Raw genomic sequence first — 23,525 nt, 5'->3', positions numbered from 1 at the left:
CTTCCTTATTTTTTTAATAATCTGTTTAACATTAGTTGTATGCATTAGGATAAAATTAATAATACATTTAATACAATGTCTTGTATTAAATTATGTTTACTCATAACTGACTTAACTGTTGGCTAATGTGTGTTAATATTGTGATTTCAAACATCAATGAAAAAATTTACATTTATACAAAGCTATAAATTTCCAATCACAATTCATTATTTTAATGATTAGTATTAATATTTGGTGTCAAGTAGATAGCCAAGTTTGTTACAAAGCAAAAACCAAATGTGCCCAAATATAAATAATTAAAAACACAATAACTAACCTTTAATTTCTCTGCCACTACCATCAGGAAGTATAACCCAAGGAATTGCCTTGTGCTGGTGAAGATCAATTTCATATATGATACCAGTACGATCATCCACTGCATACAGCTTTCCATTATAAACAATTAGCTCTGACAGTTCCATTCCTCGGCCTCCATGTGCCATATTGGACTTTAAAGTTATAATATCCTTGTCCCATTCAACACTGACTTCTTCATTCTCTATATTGACTGTAAGATGTCCCTGAAAGGAACACATTATTTAAGAAAGCTAATACAGACTGACTTCAGTAACCCAACTGTTGTTACTGTGGATACTTTGTATACCTTCGCTGACAATCACATACTGGCAGGCAATGCTTATCAGACTTGTGCACTAAGAACACAACCTCCATCTTGTTAAGCCCAATGTCATATTTTGGATTGCATTAGACAGGTCATTCATTACCAAATCATAAAATAAAAATAAAAATTACTTATCAGCCTAACAATCTCAGATTTTCATGAAATTTGAAAGGATGGTAAAAAACTTGAAATAACTTACATTTGCAAAATTTTAGTGCTAAATGATACACGATAATCATAAGAGCATGGTTGCCAAAATGAAAATCCAGCGACAAATGTAATGAAATGACAATTTCTGGGTGAGCCCTGGTAGTTCCATGAAGCTACTATCTCTGATAGTGCCATACTACTAGGTCCCATCATTTGCAAAGTTCTATGGCCTACTGGGTACCAAGAGCCAGAACCTGGCCCCCCCCCCCCCCACAAGAGGCACAAGGAGCAGAGGCATTTACATATTAACACTTTTGTGGCCCGATGCCACACATCATAAAACCAAAATATGCAGTACAATATGTCCGATGACGCACACGGCGTCAACAATTTTAAAATTGGAAAAAATACATTTATTGTCCAAATGCTTTGGGACTTTTTTTAAAACGTGCGCCAACATCTTCCCCATGATCTGCATAACCCACATGGCATCCCCACCCCTGGGCCTTTTTCTGGAGCAGGTGGAGGAGTTCCACCTAATGTTCAACTTATGCTCTACAATCATTATTGTGCTTACAATCGCTGTAAGTACAGATATTTTTATTAATTAGTTTATACATATGATATTGTGGTACAAACACTTTTGAAGGAAGCAACACAAAAATGAATGAAATGGTGTCATAAACAATGTCGGGAATGAATAATGACTGAAAACAATGAAGAAAAGCATTTGTTTTTCACATGATGATGTAATTTATTTTATGGTATTGGTGATGATGTTTTAATATTTGTTCTTATATACAAATACAGTGGTACCTCGCATAACGAATTTAATCCGTTCCATGTTCGTCATGTGAAACGGACGTCCATACAAAACGAGTGTCCCACACGTAACCAGTGTGATGCACTGTGTTTATTGTGAAATTTCCCCAGTGTGCATGACATCAAATGTTCCCCAAAATATAATTTTTCTTTGTGAAATGATAAATTACCGTCCCTGAACATGTCTATGTAAAATAATTACAAATTCCACTTACTTTGGCTGTGAGGGTGTGGACAAGGTGCGCTGTGACGTCATCAGGGGCTGGTCGCCCGTGTGTGAAGCTCCCAGACACGGTCGCGCAGGCCATTCAAGCTCCGCGTGTTGCCATAAACATATTTTCAAATATTTTTTCTATGCATTTCCAATGCGGTTTTATTTGTTTCTTTTATTGTATATGATGCATATTTGTGACCTTTACAATATGTATACAGTAGAATGTTCATAATTTTCCATGAAACTGTGATACATGTGTCAGTAATGTGTCCACAATAAAAGTTTATTGTCACAATATTACGTGGTAAAAATTCACTAAAATTACAATATGTACAGTTTCACATACTATTTACACAGTAACACACTGTATTACACACTCAGTACTTTGGAGGTGCGTAATAGTCAACGAAGTAGTCCATGGTACACAGCGCGACTTTGCTCTCCTTGCACCAGCTACAGATAGATTTTCGTTTCCTGTTTCATCGTTATGTGTGCTTGCAAATAACGCACTTACGTGCACCCTTGGCTTTAGTACTTGTAGGTGGTATGTAGCCAAGCTTGTAAAGCATAAAGTAGTATTGAAACGATTATAGGAAAAGCTCAATTTGTAAGGTAGTCTTGAAAAGATCGCTTTGTAAGGTCCCACACAGGAAGAGATTCAGCTAGCCTCAAAGAGTGTCCATCAGTCAGGAAGAGATTCAGGTATTCTTGAAAATATCAGTGAACAACACCACCATGGAAGTCGCTAACACTGTTCATCTATGCTACTTGTATCAGATGCATCATCACTGAACGCAAAAAACGATTCATCTATGTATCATCTATATACATTAGAGATGGCAAGGGTGGGGCTCAGAGCTACACCTGGATACGCTCGCTGTATCATCCTCATAGGTGCTGTATCACTGGCATCCGACCGTTGGGTTAAGCCCTTATTGCGCCAAGCTTCACCAATGTTATGACCCTTATGTTCTTCAAACAATAGGGTCTGAATTGCACGACTGAGCACAGTCTTTCAATACCGTGTGGGACAGGTGTTTGAGAGCCAAAGGCACGTGTGCTACAAATGGTTGCTCACGCAGTACTAACCCAGCCAGCAGCCCTTGTCCTTTCATATTCGTTATAGCAAAGGTTCGTTCAGTGTTTGTTGGGTAGGCTGCTCCATTATGACAATCTTTCTTTGTTTCAAATGTGTTCCATTTCTTTTGTATTTGTCCCTTACGTCTCAATAATGGAGCAGCCCTACCCAACAAACACTGAACGAACCTTTATGACATTGTCCATTTTTCAAATTGTTTCAACAGTTCTTTATTTTTCGTTTTTTTTTTTTTTTTTTAAGAAACATGGAGCAGCCTACCTGCCGACCACCGAACGAACCTTTTTGACATTTGTGTGTATATCAGACATTTCATTTCTTTTTTCCTACAAAAAACGTCAATGCTTTGCAACATCTCAGCAGTCACCCTTTTATATCCCAGCATCATTAGCATCTTTAAACAAGAACAACATAAGTTATGTGCATCGTCGCAGGCGTCTAAGAATGTGCAAGAAGCAGCGCGACCCCACCGTGTGGTGTTGACGTTACTCAAACCAGCGTTCGTCATACGGGACGATTTGACGCCGATCGGGCCGTTCGTTACCCAAAATATTTGTCTTTTGGGGCAATCGTTATGCGAGGTACCACTGTATTCCTTTAAATCATTCTATTGTGAACAATTTGATACCAAACTGAACAATGTAGCACAAAAACATATGTCAGAAAGCTGATAGGAGTATAAACATTTGAATGTAGTGGAGAGCCTCACGGGCAATGCACGGACTACAGTGGCACCTCGACATACGATTGCCCCTACTTACGATAATTTCGAGTTACGATGTAAATTTCATCAAAAATGCGACTCGACATCCGATGGTGTCGTCGACTTCCGATATTTGTTGGTACACGTCAGGTCGACCGAGCGCGTGGATCCCGGTCACGCAGCCGACCTGCCTCAGTTACTACAGCTGCCCGCTTAGTGACGATCGCGCCTATAAGAAATTCCGCTTTTGTGGTGATTTTTTGCATTTTGAACATTAAAGTAATTATTATATATCATGCCATGAGTCCCAGGAAAGTCAGTGGTAAGGCTCACATGTGAAAAACCCATGTAAGGATGACCATAGAGCAGAAACAAGAGTACAGAATGTCTCTTCCTCAACAATTAAGAAAAATGTGTGCAGCATGGGAAGAATTGCAAACCTTTGCTGAAAACGACTCGCCCAAATCAAGCTGCAGTAGGTCGTTGCCTTAACCTATTCAATGATACTGTGATGCATCATTACAGACAAATGTTAAAACGAAGGGAAAAACAAACGTCTCTTGACAAATTTGTAGTGAGACAAACAAGCACTGAACCACAACCAGGTCCTAGTGGTATTCAGGCAAAACGTAGGAGAGAGAGTATCCTAGAGAAAACATCACTGCCTGATGTGATAATGGAAGGGGACTCCCCCTTCCAAACAGTAAACAACTCTCCTCCTCCCCCCTCATCACATCTTCCATACGCCATCAAGAGCCCTCCATAAAGGTAAGAGAAACTTTGGTACTGTATTGTAGTTAGAAAAAAACATTGTATTCAGTATAAAATATATTTGCATGTTAATATTATGGAGGATGGGAAACGGATTAATTCAATTCCCTTTATTTCTTATGGGAAAAATCGCTTCGACTTACGATATTTCGACTTGCAATCCGTCTCTGGGAACGGATTAGCATCGTAAGTCGAGGCCCCCATTGTACTTGGCTGAGCGCGGCAGGTCTAAAGTACAGAAAAGTGAGACTTGTATGTTCTTATATGCAAATACTTGAATTCCCTTAAAGCATTCTATCTGCGAACAATTTGACACCAAATTGAACAATGCAGCACTAATATTAAGGTTCAGAAAGCTGACAATAGTATTAACTGGTTTTGTGTGGTAGTGAGTTTACGCTCAACGCTCACCTTGAGATGAGCGTGGGAAGGGGGAGGGGGGGGGAGGGGGGTGGCATGTGCCGGGCACATGATAGTGTTAAGTTATTCATTTCACCCGAGGCCAGCTTCCTTTCATGACCCAGCAGAAGGAAAAGTACTAATTATTAATTGCAACAATTATATTTATAATAATAATATAATTAATTATAATAATATAATTAATTAATAATTATTAAACTTCCTTCTGTTGGGTCACGAAGGAAGCCGCCTCGGGTGAAATGGGGCTGCTGACGCTCTATGTCTGGAACACGTAGGTGCAGGGCTCAGACGTCCACCTCCTGGGACTCTTGCAGCCCAAGCTCTGCTTCGGGTGACTGGGGTTGTTCTAGCTCTTGCTGGGGTGGTGTTTCTCAGGCCCCAACCACGGCAGTCTCCAAGGTTGAATCCCTGTGCCTACTTTACCAAACTTCGAGGTAAACTCTGAATCTGGAGCCGCTGGGTTAGTTCATTGTTACCTTCAACCTCACTCTGACAGTTCCTGAGATGGTACTGGAACCAACTGTAGTGGCGTTTGCTGTTCGATTCGAGACTTTCGGCTATGGAGAGGGGGGACCGGCTGCTTGGGTGACAGCTTCTCCCCCCCGTGTTAATCTACCCTGGTTTTGCACCCTTGAGGCGCCACTCCAGACCAACAACCAGAGCACAACTCCATAGTCTCCTGAGACTGATGGATGCCTACTACTACTATTCATTTATGACATCATCAAGGAAGGCACCCAGAAAGTCCGGAAAACAAAACAAAAACCAATTGAAACAAGACCATCAGCCACAAGAAGTGATTATAGAAATCCCCCCCCCCTAAACAATTAGACAAACAAAATAAATTTCATGTAACTATAGCTAGCTTTTTCACCCCACCTCTCTCATTTGAAGCGGGAGAAGTGGCACAGGCTGCAGTCAGCCAGTCACTACACCAAATGTTTGGAGAGTGATATAAAATCGTGCAACAACTTGGAGGGACTGTGTAAGGCAATCACAGTTGTTCTCACAGAAATTGGCATTTAATTACATTCAATGATGGTTTTCTGGATGAAGTCCCTTGTGGCTCCCTGAAGCTATTACATATGGAGAAGATAAAGATAAAGCCACTTATCAAGGAGGAGGGAGCACTGCAGGAATCAAAGTAGAAATTCCTGGTGGTGAGAGCTCACCAAAAGCCACACATGGGCACTGGGTCACACACCTCCTTAGTCTACCATCAGCCACCCACCTCCTTAGTCTACCATCAGCCACCCACCACCTTAGTCTACCATCAGCCACCCACCACCTTAGTCTACCATCAGCCACCCACCACCTTAGTCTACCATCAGCCACCCACCACCTTAGTCTACCATCAGCCACCCACCACCTTAGTCTACCATCAGCCACCCACCACCTTAGTCTACCATCAGCCACCCACCCACCTTAGTCTACCATCAGCCACCCACCACCTTAGTCTACCATCAGCCACCCACCACCTTAGTCTACCATCAGCCACCCACCACCTTAGTCTACCATCAGCCACCCACCACCTTAGTCTACCATCAGCCACCCACCTCCTTAGTCTACCATCAGCCACCCACCTTCTTACCTTGAGGTTACCTTGAGGTGCTTCCGGGGCTTAGTGTCCCCGCGGCCCGGTCGTCGACCAGGCCTCCTGGTTGCTGGACTCATCAACCAGGCTGTTAGACGCGGCTGCTCGCAGCCTGACGTATGAGTCACAGCCTGGTTGATCAGGTATAAGTCTACCATCAGATCTTAGTCTACCATCAGCCACCCACCTTCTTAGCCCTTAAACTGCACATGGCGTATCCATATGACCGGAGTAACATGTCCCACCGTGCGCATGGCATACATATATGACATATGGTGCCGGGCACGATTCAAATGTCCCGCGGTGTAAAGGGGTCACCCGTATCGAAGCCAGGGGCGATTGTAAACAGACGCCATCTTGAAAAATCTAGCGCAGGCCTCTTTTGTCTCGCAGGCCATAGTTACTGACCAGACACCATGGCGAGCGCATCACGACCCAGCATCCGTCCTCGTTCAGCGCACAGCTCCGTGTAGTCATTGACCAAAGACGAAATTACTAATGAATTGTTCATAGACATTGATGAACCTGATATTGATGACTCAGATATAGATGAGGACTATACACAACCTGAGGATATTGAAACAATGGATAGCGAGAGTGAACATGTTTCTGCTACAAGGGTGAGGATGCCACGAGAGTCACCCGCTACTCAACACCACTCAACACCACGCCCAAACACACATTTCATGTGTTACATTGCCAGATTATGATATGATCGACAAGTCTGAAGCAGGTGAATCATTCTCTGGTTTTAGTGATTCAGACTCGGAGAATAGTTTTGCTACGCCTGCCAGTGCCAGTCAAAGTTTCATCGCATCAGCAGCCCGCCCAGCCAAGTGCCGCCGCATGGAACAATATGGCGGCAATGAGAAACAAATCCCCCTCATCTTCAATTACTTTTCCCGCAATGTCTCTTCCTGTCCCTACTGTTGCTAGACCTGCTTCAGCTCCTGGTCCACGGATTCCTCGCCGTGGTTCAGCTGTTGCCTATCGGAAGACAGCAGGTTTATTTGTGTGGAGTGATGGGGAAGATTTTGTTCCACAAATTCCCGCCTTTGACAAAGATGTGGGAATCACATATTTTTTCCCTGTTACAGGTGATGAAATGAGTGAAATGGACTTCTTCACTGCATATGTTGATGAGCCGCTCATGGAACACATTGTTCACAAAACGAACAGACTTGCAGCTGATCTCATTGAAGGTGAGGATGTATCAGAATTTTCATGATTACAGCGTTGGAAAGAGGACGACTGTAGGTGAACTGTGTGTGTTTTTTCGCCATATGTATGTTGATGAAACATTGTGTGAAAACACATAATATCCCATTACTGCAGCAAAGAACAACACTGTTCCAACACCATTGTTCACAAAATATATGTCTCGAGACTGATTTCTGATACTCCTACAATGTCTTCATTTTGCAAATAGTGCAGACGAGAGACAGGATGATAGGCTTTGGAGGGTGAGGCACCGTGCTAAATGACCTGATTGGAAAGTTCCGAGATTACTACGTACCAGCTCAGAAGCTGGTTATTGATGAATCCTGGTGCTTTTCAAAGGACGTGCTGCCTTCAAGCAGTATATTCCCTCAAAACGTCACCCATTTGGACTGAAATTCTTTGTGCTCTGTGACTGTGAATCAGGAATGGTGTTACACATGATACTGTATTCCGCCACAAATGTAGATATTCCTGCTAATGACGAACATGGCTTCTCAGGTAGTGTGGTGAAGGCACTGCTTGCACCATATCTGAACAAGGGGCCAAATATTGTACACAACTATTATACCAGTCCCTTACTAACGAAATTCTTGCTTGATAATAAGACTGGAGTGTGTGGCACAGTAAAGCCAAAACGAAGGGAAAATGCCTGTGTTTGACACTGCTATGCATGTAGATGATTGTGAGGTAAGAAAAAGTGGTGCAATGCTCTGGGAAGAATCCCCACAGCCCCCGGAGAACCAACAAATCCAGATTCCACAGAGGTAGCGAGCACTGCCTGCTGACATGTGAGATGAAAAGCATAAAAGAGAAAATACCATATCCCACAGGATCGACACGAACAGCTTCAGCAGAGCAGACAATGCACACATAGGGGTAGCGGGTAGGCAGACCAGTAAAATGGTACAAAAAGGCAAACCAACGAAATCACTAGAGAAAGGGGGAGTGAAGAATAAGGAGAAGGGGGAACATGTTTCTGAAAATTGCATATACCAACATAGATGGAGTGGAGTTAAGTGATGTAATACAGCTGCGGACACCGAATATTATTGCACTCATGGAGGCAAAAACTTGAAGATGATATTTTAAATGAGGTCATATTCCCAAGGGGCTACTCAGTCTGGAGACAGGACAGAAAAATTAAGAAAGGCAGTGGCATTACTATGCTGGTGAAAGAACCCCTAAAGGTAAACAAAATAATGATTGCCAATCCATGAGAAGTTTGACATAATAGCACTAGAGATCTCCAATCAGGATGATAAACTAACGATCAAAAATGCATATAGTACACCGCCATGTAACACATGGTCAGAGGAGGAGCTGGATAATAAACGTTAGGGTCTTATAACAATAATGAGAGAGATTATAGCAAGAGCTGATAAAGATAGATCACAACTGTTGGTAGTCGGCAACTTCAATTTGAAATCCATAGACTAGAAAGCATATGAAGCTAGAACAGAGGATTTTTGAACTTCCTGATCAAACCACACACTAGAATGTGAAGGGACGACGACGTTTCGGTTCGTCCTGGACCATTCTCAAGTCATTTGTGAGAATCCAAAGTCACAATCGACTTGAGAATGGTCCAGAACGGACCAAAACATCCTCGTCACTTCACTTTCTAGTGTGTGGTTTGGTCAACATATTTCTGCCACATTATTGTGACTCCTCGTCTGAATTTTTGGACTTGTAGATTCGTAAACCTCATCCTGGAAACATTGGCGTTTCAACATATTAACCCTTAAAGTGCGCATCACGTCATATGACGTGTTGGATGTTGTTCCAGTCAACTGCGCATCACGTCATATGACGTGTTTGGAGTACTGCGCAAGATTTAAACGGCCCCGCGGATACACAGGGTTCACCACACCTTCATCAGGGCTCTTGTAAACAGACGCCATTTAAAAAAAAAAAAATCGTGGGCCAAACTCCCGGGTGTTATTGGCCTCGGTATTGAGTGAGCAACCAAGCCTGGCGCAGGCAGCATGAGCTAACAGCACTGCTGTTCAGCTTGTGACCACAGCATCGCCTAAAAATGCCAAAATATACTTTTTCATGCTATTATGTAGCAATGATATTATTACAGAAGACCCCTGACTGTGATAAAACTGACCAGGGTTCTGATAATAGCAGATTGTGGTGATATTTAGCGCTGTGTGCCATGGAGGGAGGAGTAATTGCTGTGGGAGGGAGGGTGGTGGCGATGTCCTTCTGACTGTGTGTTGGCCACCTTTTATTGACTGCACTCACCATACCAGCTTAGTGGTTCGCTATGGTGAACACAAATGTTCTGATATATAACGCAAATGATACTTATATATAACGTGTGTATAGAGGGTATAAACAGCAAGGGAAGGTTTGGAGCCGCCATTTTGGCGAGGGCGGTGGCGTCATCTGCACGACGCCACCGTGCAGACGACGGTGTTGTTTACTGGTTACCACGATGGTCTTTGGGCACCATACCAGTTTATTTGTACAAGTATGGTGAATAAAACAGGTAGATATTTATATATAATGTGTGTATATAGCGTAATAACACCACACAGTATTGTTGGAGGAGGAAATATTAGTGCGTCTGGCCTTGAGGACAGCAGCCATCAGCTGACTGTGTGAGGTCCTACGTCTTTGTGCCTTTACTCACCATACAAGCTTAGATGTACAGTTATGGTGAACAAAACGTGTAGATACTTATATATAACGTCTGTATATAGTAAATTATAGCAAAAACAGTATTGTGGGAGGAGAATGTGGGCGAGTCAGATGACTTGAGGGAGGGCGGGAGTGGCTGGATGGTACACGGCGGTCACTCCTCGTTACTTTTTGACTCATAATAGCTACATAGTGGTTCGTTATAGTGAACAAAACATGCAGATACTTATATATAACCTGTGCTTATAGTGTAACTAACCGACAAAGTATTTGTTCACTGATTGATGAACATAATTGAATCAACAATATGCACACCATATTTTTGAGTACAGCAATGATTCACTCATTTTATTATATAAATATATCAAACTACACACTATTGAATAATATTACAGCAAAAAAAACCTATGAAAAATCAATCAAAGACATTGAAATAGTAGGTAATTATCTCTTTTGTGGCAACTCCGGCCTGACAGCTGGCGAGCAACAGACCGCCTGGGACGCATGCTGAGTCAGTGCCTATAATTTGCCAGACTTCCCCACCCTATAGCGGGCAATGTATGCCACTTACGATTTTTTTATTATTTTTCCCGAGATCAGTGAACACAAATTAATTAAAAAAATAATTTTGTTTTTTTTTTTCAAAATTACATGCGCCTGTGGAGAAGAAAGGATATTATACCCCTAGCATGTTAAGAGTTAAACAAGCTACAAGGATGAGGAAGGGGATGTTTCTCTCCACACTGGATTTTATATTTATCAGGAAAGAGGAAGAGATATTTTGACATTCAGTACCTTCCTTCCTTGGATAAAGTGACCATGTCTTTTTGGGAATAAAATATGCAATGCGTTATAATCTGGAAGAAAATGAGGTTGAAGCAGTTGAAAAACCTGATTTCAGGAGAGGTCATTATGTGGAACTCGGACATTTCTTCAAGAAATTTGACTGGAAAGATTTGCTGTTTAGGACAAGAAGTAAATGAGATGTATGTCAAGTTTTGTGAAATATATGATAAAGGCACAACAAAATTTATACCAAAGCAGAGATGCAGAACTAGGAAACAGGATTGGTTCAACAGAAATTGCGAGAGGGCCAGTGACCAAAAAACACACATGGAATCATTATAGGAAGAGGCCAAACTCCCAAACATACCAGCGATACAAAGATGCAAGAAACAACTACACGACAGTGAGCAGAGAGGCAGAAAGAAATTTTGAAAAAGGGATTGCAGACAAATGTAAAGCAGAACCAGGTCTATTCTATAAATTCATAAACAACAAATTGCAGGTAAAGGATAATATTCAGAGGTTAAAGGGAAACAGATTCACGGAAAATGAAAAGGAAATGTGTGAAACATCAAACGAAAAGTTCCAATGTGTGTGTGTACAAAATGAAATCTTCAGGGAACCAGACACAATAAGAATTCTAGATAACAACAAAGTACATAGAGGTGTCTAGAGATGAAGTGGAAAAATGTTCAAGGAGCTAAGTAAGAATAAAGCAGTTGGTCCAGATGGAGTTTCACCATGGGTTCTGAGTGAATGTGGACCTGAGCTCAGCATTCCACTTCAACTGATTTTTCAGGCATCCCTGTGTAAAGGAGTTGTAGCCGATGTGTGGAAAAAGGCTAACGTAGTTCCAATCTACAAAAGTGGCAGCAGGGAAGACCCCCTCAATTATAGACCTGTATCATTGACAAGTGTAATAGTCAAAATACTGGAAAAATAATTAAAACTAAATGGGTAGAACACCTGGAGAAAAACTATATAATATCGGACAGACAGTATGGTTTTCAATCTGGAAGATCCTGTGTAATGAATTTACTCTGTTTCTATGATCGAGCCACAGAGATTTTACAGGAAAGAGATGGTTGGGTTGATTGCATCTTTCTGGACCTAAAAAAGGCTTTCGACAGAGTTTCCACATAAGAGGTTGTTCTGGAAACTGGAATATATTGGAGGGGTAACAGGTAAGCTTCTAACATGGATGAAAAATTTCCTAGCTGATAGAAAAATCAGGGCCATAATCAGAAGCAATGTATCAGATTGGAGAAATGTCACAAGTGGAGCACCATAGGGTTCAGTTCTTGCACCGGTAATGTTCATTGTCTACATAAACAATCTACCAGTTGGAATACAAAATTGTATGAACATGTTTGCTGATGATGCTAAGATAATAGGGAAGATAAGAAACTTAGATGATTGTCATGCCCTTCTAGAAAACCTGGACAAAATAAGTATATAGGCCAATGGAATTTAATGTGAATAAATGCTATGTGATGAAATGTGGAGTTGGAGAACATAGACCTCAACACAACCTATAAATTATGTGAGAAATCTTTAAAGAATTCTGACAAAGAAAGGGATCTAGGGACGGTTCTAGATAGAAAACTGTCACCTGAGGACCACATTAACCCTTCCACTGCTCAGGGGTCCTGAGGACATTTACACCCCTTTGCGCAAGAAAAAAAAATTCTAAATTTTTTTTCGTCTTCAAAACATGTTAACTTGTGTCTTCTGAGCACGGAAAAAATAATACAAAAATTCTATTGTACATACCAATGACACTATTGAGTCGACAAGTTGGCCGATGACGTCACAGAGCGTGAGCGCTTAAGGGTGCTGCATCAGGCAGCCGTCACTCACGGCCGCTCAGGAGGCCCAAGTTGCCGCAAATTTATTTTCGCAGAATTATTTACAGTATTCTTGGGTCATTTTACAAAAAATTTTTTTGCTAGTTTTGTTCCAATTATTACCACTAGACGTTGTATTGTAATAAAACTGGTAAAAACTCACTAGGCGCTCACATATTAGTGTCACAAGTATGCCCACCAAAATGGTATAATTTACAGGAAATATTCAATATAAACACTAAAATTAACTTGATATGTACATTTATTTACAAAAGAATTACACATTTAGTAGTCCTGGAGACTGTGATACTGTGCGAAACAGTCGATATGGCACAGAGGGACTGCACACGCTTCGCACCATGTTAACACCAATTTACGTTTCTGTGGCCTCAATTTGGTACTGGAACACACAACACACCGACACTGGCCTGCTGCACGAGATCCAGTTGGTGGTAATTTCTTGATTTGGTGTATCAGGAAGGCCTTCCTGTAAGCTAGTCTGGATGCCGGAGCATGGTTCAATATTGGGTCTCGAATGGGTCTTTGTATGCCAGGGGTGTCATTGCCAAATTTACCTAGTAACTGTTTCACAACTTGAAAACTAAATGAATGGAAATATGGTTTTCTACCTGTTTTCACAAGATAAATTTTGTAACTGTTCAGCATTGTTACGTCAAGAAGGTGTAAAATCATCCACTTGGTCCACTTCACTGTTTTCCGTACACACTCTACAGCACCCACCATCATGTCACATTTATCAACTAAACGCATATTGATGTTGTAGTCCATCACACAATCTGGCTTATATATTATTTGCTTTGTTGTTCTGTTCACCTTGCCACTGACCACCATTGTACCAGGGTGAATGGTGGTCAGCATATTCACTTCACGTCTGTCTTTCCACCGCACTGAAAGCATTGCACCACTTTTTCTTACCTCACAATCATCTACTTGCATAGCAGTGTCAAACACAGGCATTTCCCTTCGTTTTGGCTTTACTGTGCCACACACTCCAGTCTTATTATCAAGCAAGAATTTCGTTAGTAAGGGACTGGTATAATAGTTATCTGTGTACAATATTTGGCCCTTGTTCAGATATGGTGCAAGCAGTGCCTTCACCACACTACCTGAGAAGCCATGTTCGTCATTAGCAGGAATATCTACATTTGTGGCGGAATACAGTATCATGTGTAACACCATTCCTGATTCACAGTCACAGAGCACAAAGAATTTCAGTCCAAATGGGTGACGTTTTGAGGGAATATACTGCTTGAAGGCAGCACGTCCTTTGAAAAGCACCAGGGATTCATCAATAACCAGCTTCTGAGCTGGTACGTAGTAATCTCGGAACTTTCCAATCAGGTCATTTAGCACGTGCCTCACCCTCCAAAGCCTATCATCCTGTCTCTCGTCTGCATTATTTGTAAAATGAAGGCACTGTAGGATCAACAGAAATCTGTCTCTGGACATATATTTCCCAAACAATGGTGTTGGAACAGCGTTGTCTTTGCTCCAATAATCTGATATTACGTGTTTCACACAATGTTTCATCAACATGCAAATTGCGAAAAACACACACAGTTCACCTACAGTTGTCTCTTTCCAACGCTGTAGTCGTGAAAATTCTGATACATCCTCACCTTCAATGAGATCGGCCGCAAGTCTGTTCGTTTCGTGAACAATGCAGTAAAGAAGTCCATTTCACTCATTTTGTCGCAAGTATCAGGGAAAAAGATCTGTAATTCCAACATCATCCAACATCAAACAACATTAAACAACATCTGTTGTCAAAGTCGGAAATTTGTGGAACAAAATCTTCCCCGTCACTCCACACAAACAAACCTGCTGCCTTCCGAGAGCCATTAGCTGCATCACGGCGAGGAATCCGGGGACCAGGAGCTGAAGCAGGCATTGCAACAGTAGGGGCAGGAAGGGTAGATGAGGGAAAAGATTTGGAACATGGGGGAGGGAATTTGTTCCTCATTGTCGCCATATTGTTCCATGCAGTGGCGCTTGGCTGGGCAGGCAGCTGATGCGGCGAAACTTGTACTGGCACTAGCAGCCTGGGTAAAACTATTCTCTGATTCTACATCACTAAAACCTGAGAAAGATTCACCTGTTTCAGACGCGTCGATCATATCATAAACATGCAATGGAACACATGAACAACGTGCTTGGGCGCGAGGTGCTGTTGAGTAATAGCGGGTAACTCTTGTGGCATCCTCACCCTCGTGGCACCAACATGTTCACCCTCACTATCCGTTGTTTCTATTTCTTCAGGCTGTGCATAGTCCTCATCTATATCCGAGTCGTCAATATCAGATTCGTCAACGTCCTTGAACAATTGATTGGCAATTTCGTCTTCGGTCAAAGACTGTGTGGTGTGGTGCGCTGAGCGAGGTCGCACGCTGGATTGTGATGCGCTCGCCATGGTGTCTGGCCACTAACTAAGGCCTGGGAAACAAAGGAGGCCTGCTCTATATATTTTTTCAAGATGGCGTCTGTTTACAATCGCCCCTGGCTACGATACGGGTGACCCCTTTACACCGCGGGACATTTGAATCGTGCCTGGCACACTTTGGCGTACATATACGCCATGCGCACAGTGGGACATGTTACTCATGGCGTATATATTCGCCATGCGCAGTTTAAGGGTTAAGAACATTGTGCAAGGAGCTATGCTATGCTTTCTAACTTCAGAATTGCTTTCAAATACATGGATGGAAATACTGTACTAAACAATATGGATAAATGCTAATAAAATTGTTCACGACTTTTGTTAGACCAAAGCTGGAATATGCAGTGATTGTATGGTGCCCATATCTTAAAACACATCAACAAAATGGAAAAGGTGCAAAGACATGCTACAAAGTGGCTCCCAGAACTGAAGGGCAAGAGCTACGAGGAGAGGTTAGAGGCATTAAATATGCAAAAACTAGAAGATAGAAGGAAAAAAAAGGGGCGATATGATCACTACGTACAAAATAGTAACAGGAATCGATAAAATTGATAGGGAAGGATTCCTGAGACCCAGAACTTCAAGAACAAGATGTCATAGATTTATACTAATGAATCAAAGCTGCAAGAGAAATATAAGAAAATTCACTTTTGTAAATAGAGTGGAAGACAGTTGGAACAGGTTAGGTGAGAAGGTGTGGAGGCCAAAACCGTCAGCAATTTCAAAGCGTTATATGATAAAGAGTGCTGGGGAGACGGGACACCACGAGCATAGCTCTCATCTTGTAACTACACTTAGGTAATTACATGCCATCGAGACCAAAGCACCAGACCCAGGAATGGCCCCCAAGTGCCACTACATCTTTCATAAGCCAATACGAGGACAGCTCAAGGAGGGAAAACAACCGCAAGACCATCAGGCCACGAGCGCACAAGTCCTCAGCCATCAGTGCAGCCGAAAGGGAGGGAACTTGCACGTGAAGCTGCACCATGCCAACATTCTGAGGAAGGGCAGGGGGCAAACAAGCATGCACTGAGGTGTCCAAATTCACCCCCAGGCAAACCTGGACCACCGTCAGAGCTTCACGCCACTCCAGCGTGCGGGACCGACAGAACATATGCCAAGCCTCCAGTGACAAAACACGGCAGTTCGCTAGCCAGGACAACTCCGGAACCACATAACGAACCCAGTGAGGAAACGAAGATCCAAATATGAATGAAGAAGTATCCATTATGGAGGCATAATCTGGGTTGCATAGGAGGTAAGCTGCAATGGCTTCCCGCACCTCATGAGGTGGGAAACGTGAAGCCGAAAACCTCCAGAAGGACGGGACAGATGGACCCGGAAGGACGGGCCCGACAGACCCGGAAGGACAGGACCGACAGACTTTAAGGGACACGGAACCAAACCCAGGGAGAGGCTGACAACAAATCCAACTCATACAATGTGGGGGGAAAAGAAAACCCCACCCCCTGTAACAGTAAACCCTGCTCAGAGGGCACAAAAACCCAAGCAGGGTTCAACGGGGCCCAAGACCCCCCAAGTCAGCCCCTCCCCCACCTCAGGAACCTCCAAAGCAGGACCCGGGACCGAGCTATCCCCCAAAGCCCAGGCCTCACAAGAAAAAGCCGGGGCAGCCGTAAAAGCAAGAAGGAAGGGAGCCCACTGGTCAGACCCATACGTTTTGGCAGGAGGAACAGGCTTTAATGCCTTTATCGCCACGCTGGAAGAAGCATCCCCGAGACTGCCCGAGTCTCCAACCCAACTAAACCCTACCCCATCTCTGAAACCACCAGAGGCTTTGGAGCCAGAAGCAAGGGTGAAGGAGCAGGACGAACAGCAACAGGGGAAGGACCCAGGGGCGCGGACAAATCCAAAGTTGAAGCGACTAACACTCCCAAGTCTGAGTCCCTATAACCAAAATGGGGCAGTCTCGGGCCTTCTGGGTCAGCAACCAATCTAACGTGCTGCAGCAACCTAAACCTAGCATGCAACGCCTGAGCTGCCTACCTCCGAACAGAGTCATCAGAGGACTGGGTGAACTGAGTCACAAACAAGCAACAAAACTCGCAGGACTCTGGGTCGAAGGTGTCACCGACCCAGTAGGCAGCATGACAGAGGCAGAAGTAGTGAATGTAACCCTGAGACAAAGGGACAGAGCAACACTCAAACGTGCACAAAACAAGAGGGGACCCAGGGGTCGCTTCCATCGGACCCAAGTGCCCATGCAGGATTTCCCAGGGCCCCTTAGACAGAACTCACACTAAGGGAAGCCGAGGCAGGGTATTGCTAACCGGAGCCCAGATCTACCAAGAAAAGTGCTAAAAGCTGAACCCCTGGGATATGTCCACTCACTGTGGGCCCTAGCAGGGGACCACTAAGAACAATAGGGGGTAACCAAAACCAAGGGCAGAACCCCCCTACCAGGCAGGAAACAAAACACAAAAGAAAAACCCTGCAAGAGGACAACGTACCTAGGTGGAACAGAGCCAGCCGCTATGAAAGGTGGAAACTAGCTGTGCAGTACCCAGTGAAAACTACCCCTACCCAATGGCAAACAAGGGTGCATGAAACACCCTAGCACCTAAGGGCGGCCGATCACCAAGCAGCAAAAGACCAACCAGAGGTAGATCCCAAGATGACTTGTGGAAGGTGGCCCCAAGCCCCAAGGGCAGTACTTATGGGGCACCTAGGGAAGGTGACCCTAGGTGCATGCAGCCAGAGTACTTGTGAGATTACTCCTGGCTCGCACACCACCAGAGAACAGTACAACATCACAAGACACAGAGCTGGAGGACAGAAAACAGGAGCCAGAGACACACGACTGTTGCCAAATCACATCAACCACAAAACTAGGGCGTGGATAGCCAGTGTGAGGGTCTAGGGCTCCCCTTCCCCCTTCTCCCTCCCGGGGAGGGGGGGGTTGCGCAGATGACGGGAGGGGGGGTTGCGCAGATGACGGCACGGCGACGCGATGATGTCATGCTAGTTTGATAATTTTGTTTTGGGGAGTTCTGTCCACTAGTGTAACACTGTAAAAGTGTTTGGTTTAGTTTAATACATATATATAGTACATGAGTCACAGACAAGGATCTGAGAGGCGCCAGTTTGTCGGCCGGAGATCTCACACCTCAAAGCGTTAATGACCTCAAGTGACCTGAGGTCAGATCACGAGAATTTCACCTTGCTTCCGCTAAGCTTATAATTGTAGTCTGGTAGCCTTCAAACATGCCGACGTTTAAGGAGTGGCTTGGTAGTGCCGGAGGCTATCTACTTGTGGGCGGAGTTAGCTACTAGGTTCCCCAATATAAACTCGGAGAGCTATCCAGCATGAAGTATTAACAGACAGAACAGCAGACGAGCCAGCAGAGCAGACGGCCCTAGCAGGGAGGCTGTCGGCCGGCAGGGCGGGAGTCTCCGTCAACTACAGACCCCCCCCCCCCCTCTCTATCCAGCTATAGGCACACACTTGGTGAGTTGAGCAGTAAGGTGACTTGGTTGTGTTTTACAAGTGTTGTGTGAAGATCAGGGGCAGTCGATTGTAGTGTTCTCAGATTCTTGGAGGATGACTCACTTTGAATGTTAATCTTTAACATTTTAAGCGGATTGCTTATATTATGATACTTAGTATGTGAAATATATGAACTTATTATTTAAATCATCTTTGTTCCCTAGAGCTTTGAGTTGAGGTGAGAAAGCCTCGGTGGTTACTAGATTCAAGATATTAATTAGTACATGTTTGGAGTTGATACATGGTACAGAGGGAACATACTAATAATGAACTCATGATAACATCCTTTGAGAATTTTGTGATACAGGCAAGTTCCATTCCTTGTCTTGTATGTAATGATCATGAATGGATGGTGGCAGCATTTCGTCTCCTACTATCTACTTTTCGTCTTCTACTTTCTACTCTTCTACTACTACTTATCTACGTCTCTCCCTCCACCCCTCTCTAAACTCTCACTTTCAACTAATGACCCTCCTTGCTCCTCCCACCTCTCTGCCTCTCACCCCAAACCCTCACTAATTACTTCACTATTCATTTCTTTCCTTTCGTTTTCTCTTATACGTTTGTAGCAGTGATTCTGTATTCTAGAGTTCTCTCTAGAGTTTCGGGTAACTGATCCAGTTACGGCGCCTTGTAGTCTTAGCACCTAGGTAGTCAAATACCTAGGTTACAAGGTGCTGAACGAGAGAGGTTGCCTTAGGATCTCTGGGAGTGCTCTAGAATAGTTAGCTAACTGGGGACGGGATAACGGACTAGAGAGAGCTGTTTCCCCCGGCCTCGTTAGTTAACTGGGGGGTGGAATAATGGACAAGATAGAGCTATTTCCCCCACCCCCCCGTTACACTAGTTCGGCTTTCAGTAGCAATTTCTTAACCAGAATAGGGGTTTGTTTTTGGGCGTTTACCTTTCTGAGTGCCTGACCCGGTCGATGGCAGACATAGAATGCTTCCAACCACACTGGGGTTTCTATAGGCCATTGCTCCTCGTGCCTCTCTGAGGGGGCCAGGTTCTAGCTCATGATCTCCGGTAGGCCTAGAACGCCTTTTATATTGACTGATGACAAAGTCTAATATATCCATATCAGCCTGGATAGCTCCAGGAAGCCGTAGGGGGATCCCCAAAAACGGGTAGTCAATTGTAATAATGCGAAAGGCTCCCCCCCCCACCCAAGCAAAATCAGGCAAAAGCCAATGAAAGCAAAGACAAACCCCAAGATGAAACCGTGGCAACTGGACAACAAGGTAGAAATGTTGGCAATGCCTTGTATTACCAAAATAACTGGTCGTGAGCATGCTGCAGTGCGCCCTACAAACCAAGTACACTCCCAGAGCTGAGGAAAGACACAGACTACTGGCTGAAGGGAAGGCTTCAGGCGGCTTCAGGAAGGTAGCCAGGAAAGGCAACCCTGACCGCTCAAGAGTAATACTTAAAGAGCTCACAGGGAAGGAAGGCCAGAGTACATGCAACTCCAGTACACTAAACTCCTGGTTCACACACACACACACACACACACACACACACACACACACACACACACACACACACACACACACACACACACACACACACACACATAAAGCAAGCCACAAGAATGAGGGAAGGAGATATACCGTCAGTACTGGATCTAGTATTCACCAGGAAAGAAGAAGAGATTTTTGACATCCAGTACCTTCCTCCCTTGGGAAAGAGTGATCACGTCCTGTTAGACATTAAATATGCTTTAAGATATCATCTAGAAGAAAATGGGGACATTGAAACAGTTGATAAACTCGATTTAAAGAGAGGCAACTATGGGGAACTTCGAAATTTTTTTAATGAGTGTAATTGGACAGAATTGTTGCTAGGCAGGGAAGTAAATGAAATGTATGCCAAATTTTTAAAACTATACGAGGAAGGCACACAAACATTCATACCAAAACAGAGATGCAGGACCAGAAAACAGGATTGGTTCGACAGAAATTGTGAGAGGGCAAGAGACCAAAAGACACAAAAATGGAATCAGTATAGGAAGAGGCCAAACCCCCAAACATACCAGCGATACAAAGATGCGAGAAACAATTATACAGCAGTAAGGAGAGAGGCAGAAAGAAATTTTGAAAAAGGGATAGCAGATAAATGTAAAACAGAACCGGGCCTATTCTACAAATTCATAAACAACAAATTGCAGGTAAAGGATAATATCCAGAGGTTGGAAATGGGAAACAGATTCACGGAAAATGAAAAGGAAATGTGTGAAACATTAAATGAAAAGTTCCAAAGTGTGTTTGTACAAAATGAAATCTTCAGAGAACCAGACACAATAAGAATTCCAGAGAACAACATAGAGCGGATAGAGGTGTCTAGAGATGAAGTGGAAAATATGCTAAAGGAGCTCGGGAGGAACAAAGCAGCTGGCCCAGATGGCGTTTCACCATGGGTTCTGAGAGAATGTGCATCTGAGCTCAGCATTCCACTTCACCTGATCTTTCAGGCATCCCTGTGTACAGGAATCGTAGCAGACGTGTGGAAACAGGCTAACATAGTTCCAATCTACAAAAGTGGCAGCAGGGAAGACCCCCTCAATTATAGACCTGTATCATTGACAAGTGTAATAGTGAAAGTATTGGAAAAGCTAATCAAAACTAAATGGGTAGAACACCTGGAGAGAAATGATATAATATCAGACAGACAGTATGGTTTTCGATCAGGAAGATCCTGTGTATCGAATTTACTCAGTTTCTATGATCGGGCCACAGAGATATTACAGGAAAGAGATGGCTGGGTTGACTGCATCTATCTGGACCTAAAAAAGGCTTTCGACAGAGTTCCACATAAGAGGTTGTTCTGGAAACTGGAAAATATTGGAGGGGTGACAGGTAAGCTTCTATCATGGATGAAAAATTTTCTGACTGATAGAAAAATGAGGGCAGTAATCAGAGGCAATGTATCGGAATGGAGAAATGTCACAAGTGGAGTACCACAGGGTTCAGTTCTTGCACCAGTGATGTTTATTGTGTACATAAATGATCTACCAGTTGGTATACAGAATTATATGAACATGTTTGCTGATGATGCTAAGATAATAGGAAGGATAAGAAATTTAGATGATTGTCATGCCCTTCAAGAAGACCTGGACAAAATAAGTATATGGAGCACCACTTGGCAAATGGAATTTAATGTTAATAAATGTCATGTTATGGAATGTGGAATAGGAGAACATAGACCCCACACAACCTATATATTATGTGAGAAATCTTTAAAGAATTCTGATAAAGAAAGAGATCTAGGAGTGGTTCTAGATAGAAAACTATCACCTGAGGACCACATTAAGAATATTGTGCAAGGAGCCTATGCAATGCTTTCTAACTTCAGAATTGCATTTAAATACATGGATGGCGATATACTAAAGAAATTGTTCATGACTTTGTTAGGCCAAAGCTAGAATATGCAGCTGTTGTGTGGTGCCCATATCTTAAGAAGCACATCAACAAACTGGAAAAGGTGCAAAGACATGCTACTAAGTGGCTCCCAGAACTGAAGGGCAAGAGCTACGAGGAGAGGTTAGAAGCATTAAATATGCCAAAACTAGAAGACAGAAGAAAAAGAGGCGATATGATCACTACGTACAAAATAGTAACAGGAATTGATAAAATCGACAGGGAAGACTTCCTGAGACCTGGAACTTCAAGAACAAGAGGCCATAGATTTAAACTAGCTAAACACAGATGCCGAAGAAATATAAGAAAATTCACCTTCGCAAATAGAGTGGTAGACGGTTGGAACAAGTTAAGTGAGAAGGTGGTGGAGGCCAAGACCGTCAGTAGTTTCAAAGCGTTATATGACAAAGAGTGCTGGGAAGACGGGACACCACGAGCGTAGCTCTCATCCTGTAACTACACTTAGGTAATTACACTTAGGTAATTACACACACACACCCCCACCTGTGTAAGAGAACAGCCTCAAAGGCAAAACATCACTCAAAAATGGGAGACTGCAACCAGACAGACGTCTACACATCAGTCTAGAACTGGGGAGGTTAGGCCTGGCTGACCTAGGACGGCTCCGTCCCCCTGTGCAGGCGAGGGGACGGGTGGGGGGAAAACTAATGGGGGAGCTAGTTTTATGAAATTTTATTGATTTCATTGTGGGGGGGGGGGGAATTCATTTGGCATTTTTGGAGTCGTAGTCTCGTTTTAACCATGCAGTAGTCTGTTTTGATTCGCCTATATTTCTGGGTGCCTTCCCTTGGATGGTGGCAATGATGATGAACTTTAAATATAAAGTATTCATAGGCTATTGCTCCCTGCGCCTCTCTGAGGGGGACCAGGTTCTGACTAGTGGTCCCCAGTAGGCCAACAGAGCTCTACTACTGATGACCTCTAGTTGTATGGCACTTAATCAGTGTACCAGGGAGCGGACAGGGCTTCCCGCCCCCCCAAAAAACGAGATAATTCTAGTGAAATATGCTGCAGAGAAAGGGTAGGTAGTGGAACAACAGGAACAGGGTTTTGGGATGTCACCACTAGCTAGGTGGCAGGATGTAACAGGACACTTCTATATAATTTTCAAAATTGTGACAGTTGTCTGCCCTCAAAGAATATTTAACAGAAATGTTTTTATGTGAAAGTGAACAAATGCCTCTT

At 43.4% G+C, this 23,525-nt stretch overlaps 2 protein-coding genes across 4 annotated transcripts in view; both read right to left on the bottom strand.

The window, feature by feature from the left end:
• LOC123773869 (soluble calcium-activated nucleotidase 1) overlaps positions 1–23,525 on the bottom strand; it is a 348,537-nt gene that overhangs the window by 225,866 nt on the left and 99,146 nt on the right. For all 3 annotated transcript variants that reach the window (XM_045767789.2, XM_069318829.1, XM_069318830.1), the window contains one exon: positions 317–560. In XM_045767789.2, coding sequence (XP_045623745.1) covers positions 317–560 — 244 coding nt within the window. The remainder of the gene's footprint in view (positions 1–316; positions 561–23,525) is intronic.
• On the bottom strand, positions 13,166–14,918 carry LOC138359502 (piggyBac transposable element-derived protein 4-like). The gene is made up of 2 exons (XM_069318833.1): positions 14,777–14,918; positions 13,166–14,454 (listed from the first exon to the last, which is right to left on the bottom strand). The coding sequence occupies exons 1-2, from the start codon at positions 14,916–14,918 to the stop codon at positions 13,220–13,222; spliced, it is 1,377 nt and encodes a 458-aa protein (XP_069174934.1). The 3' UTR covers positions 13,166–13,219.

Source organism: Procambarus clarkii, chromosome 91, assembly GCF_040958095.1.
Source record: "Procambarus clarkii isolate CNS0578487 chromosome 91, FALCON_Pclarkii_2.0, whole genome shotgun sequence".
Taxonomy (NCBI): Eukaryota; Metazoa; Arthropoda; class Malacostraca; order Decapoda; family Cambaridae; genus Procambarus; species Procambarus clarkii.
Note: the sequence above shows the minus strand (reverse complement) of the source record. Positions and strands in the feature narration are given on the sequence as shown.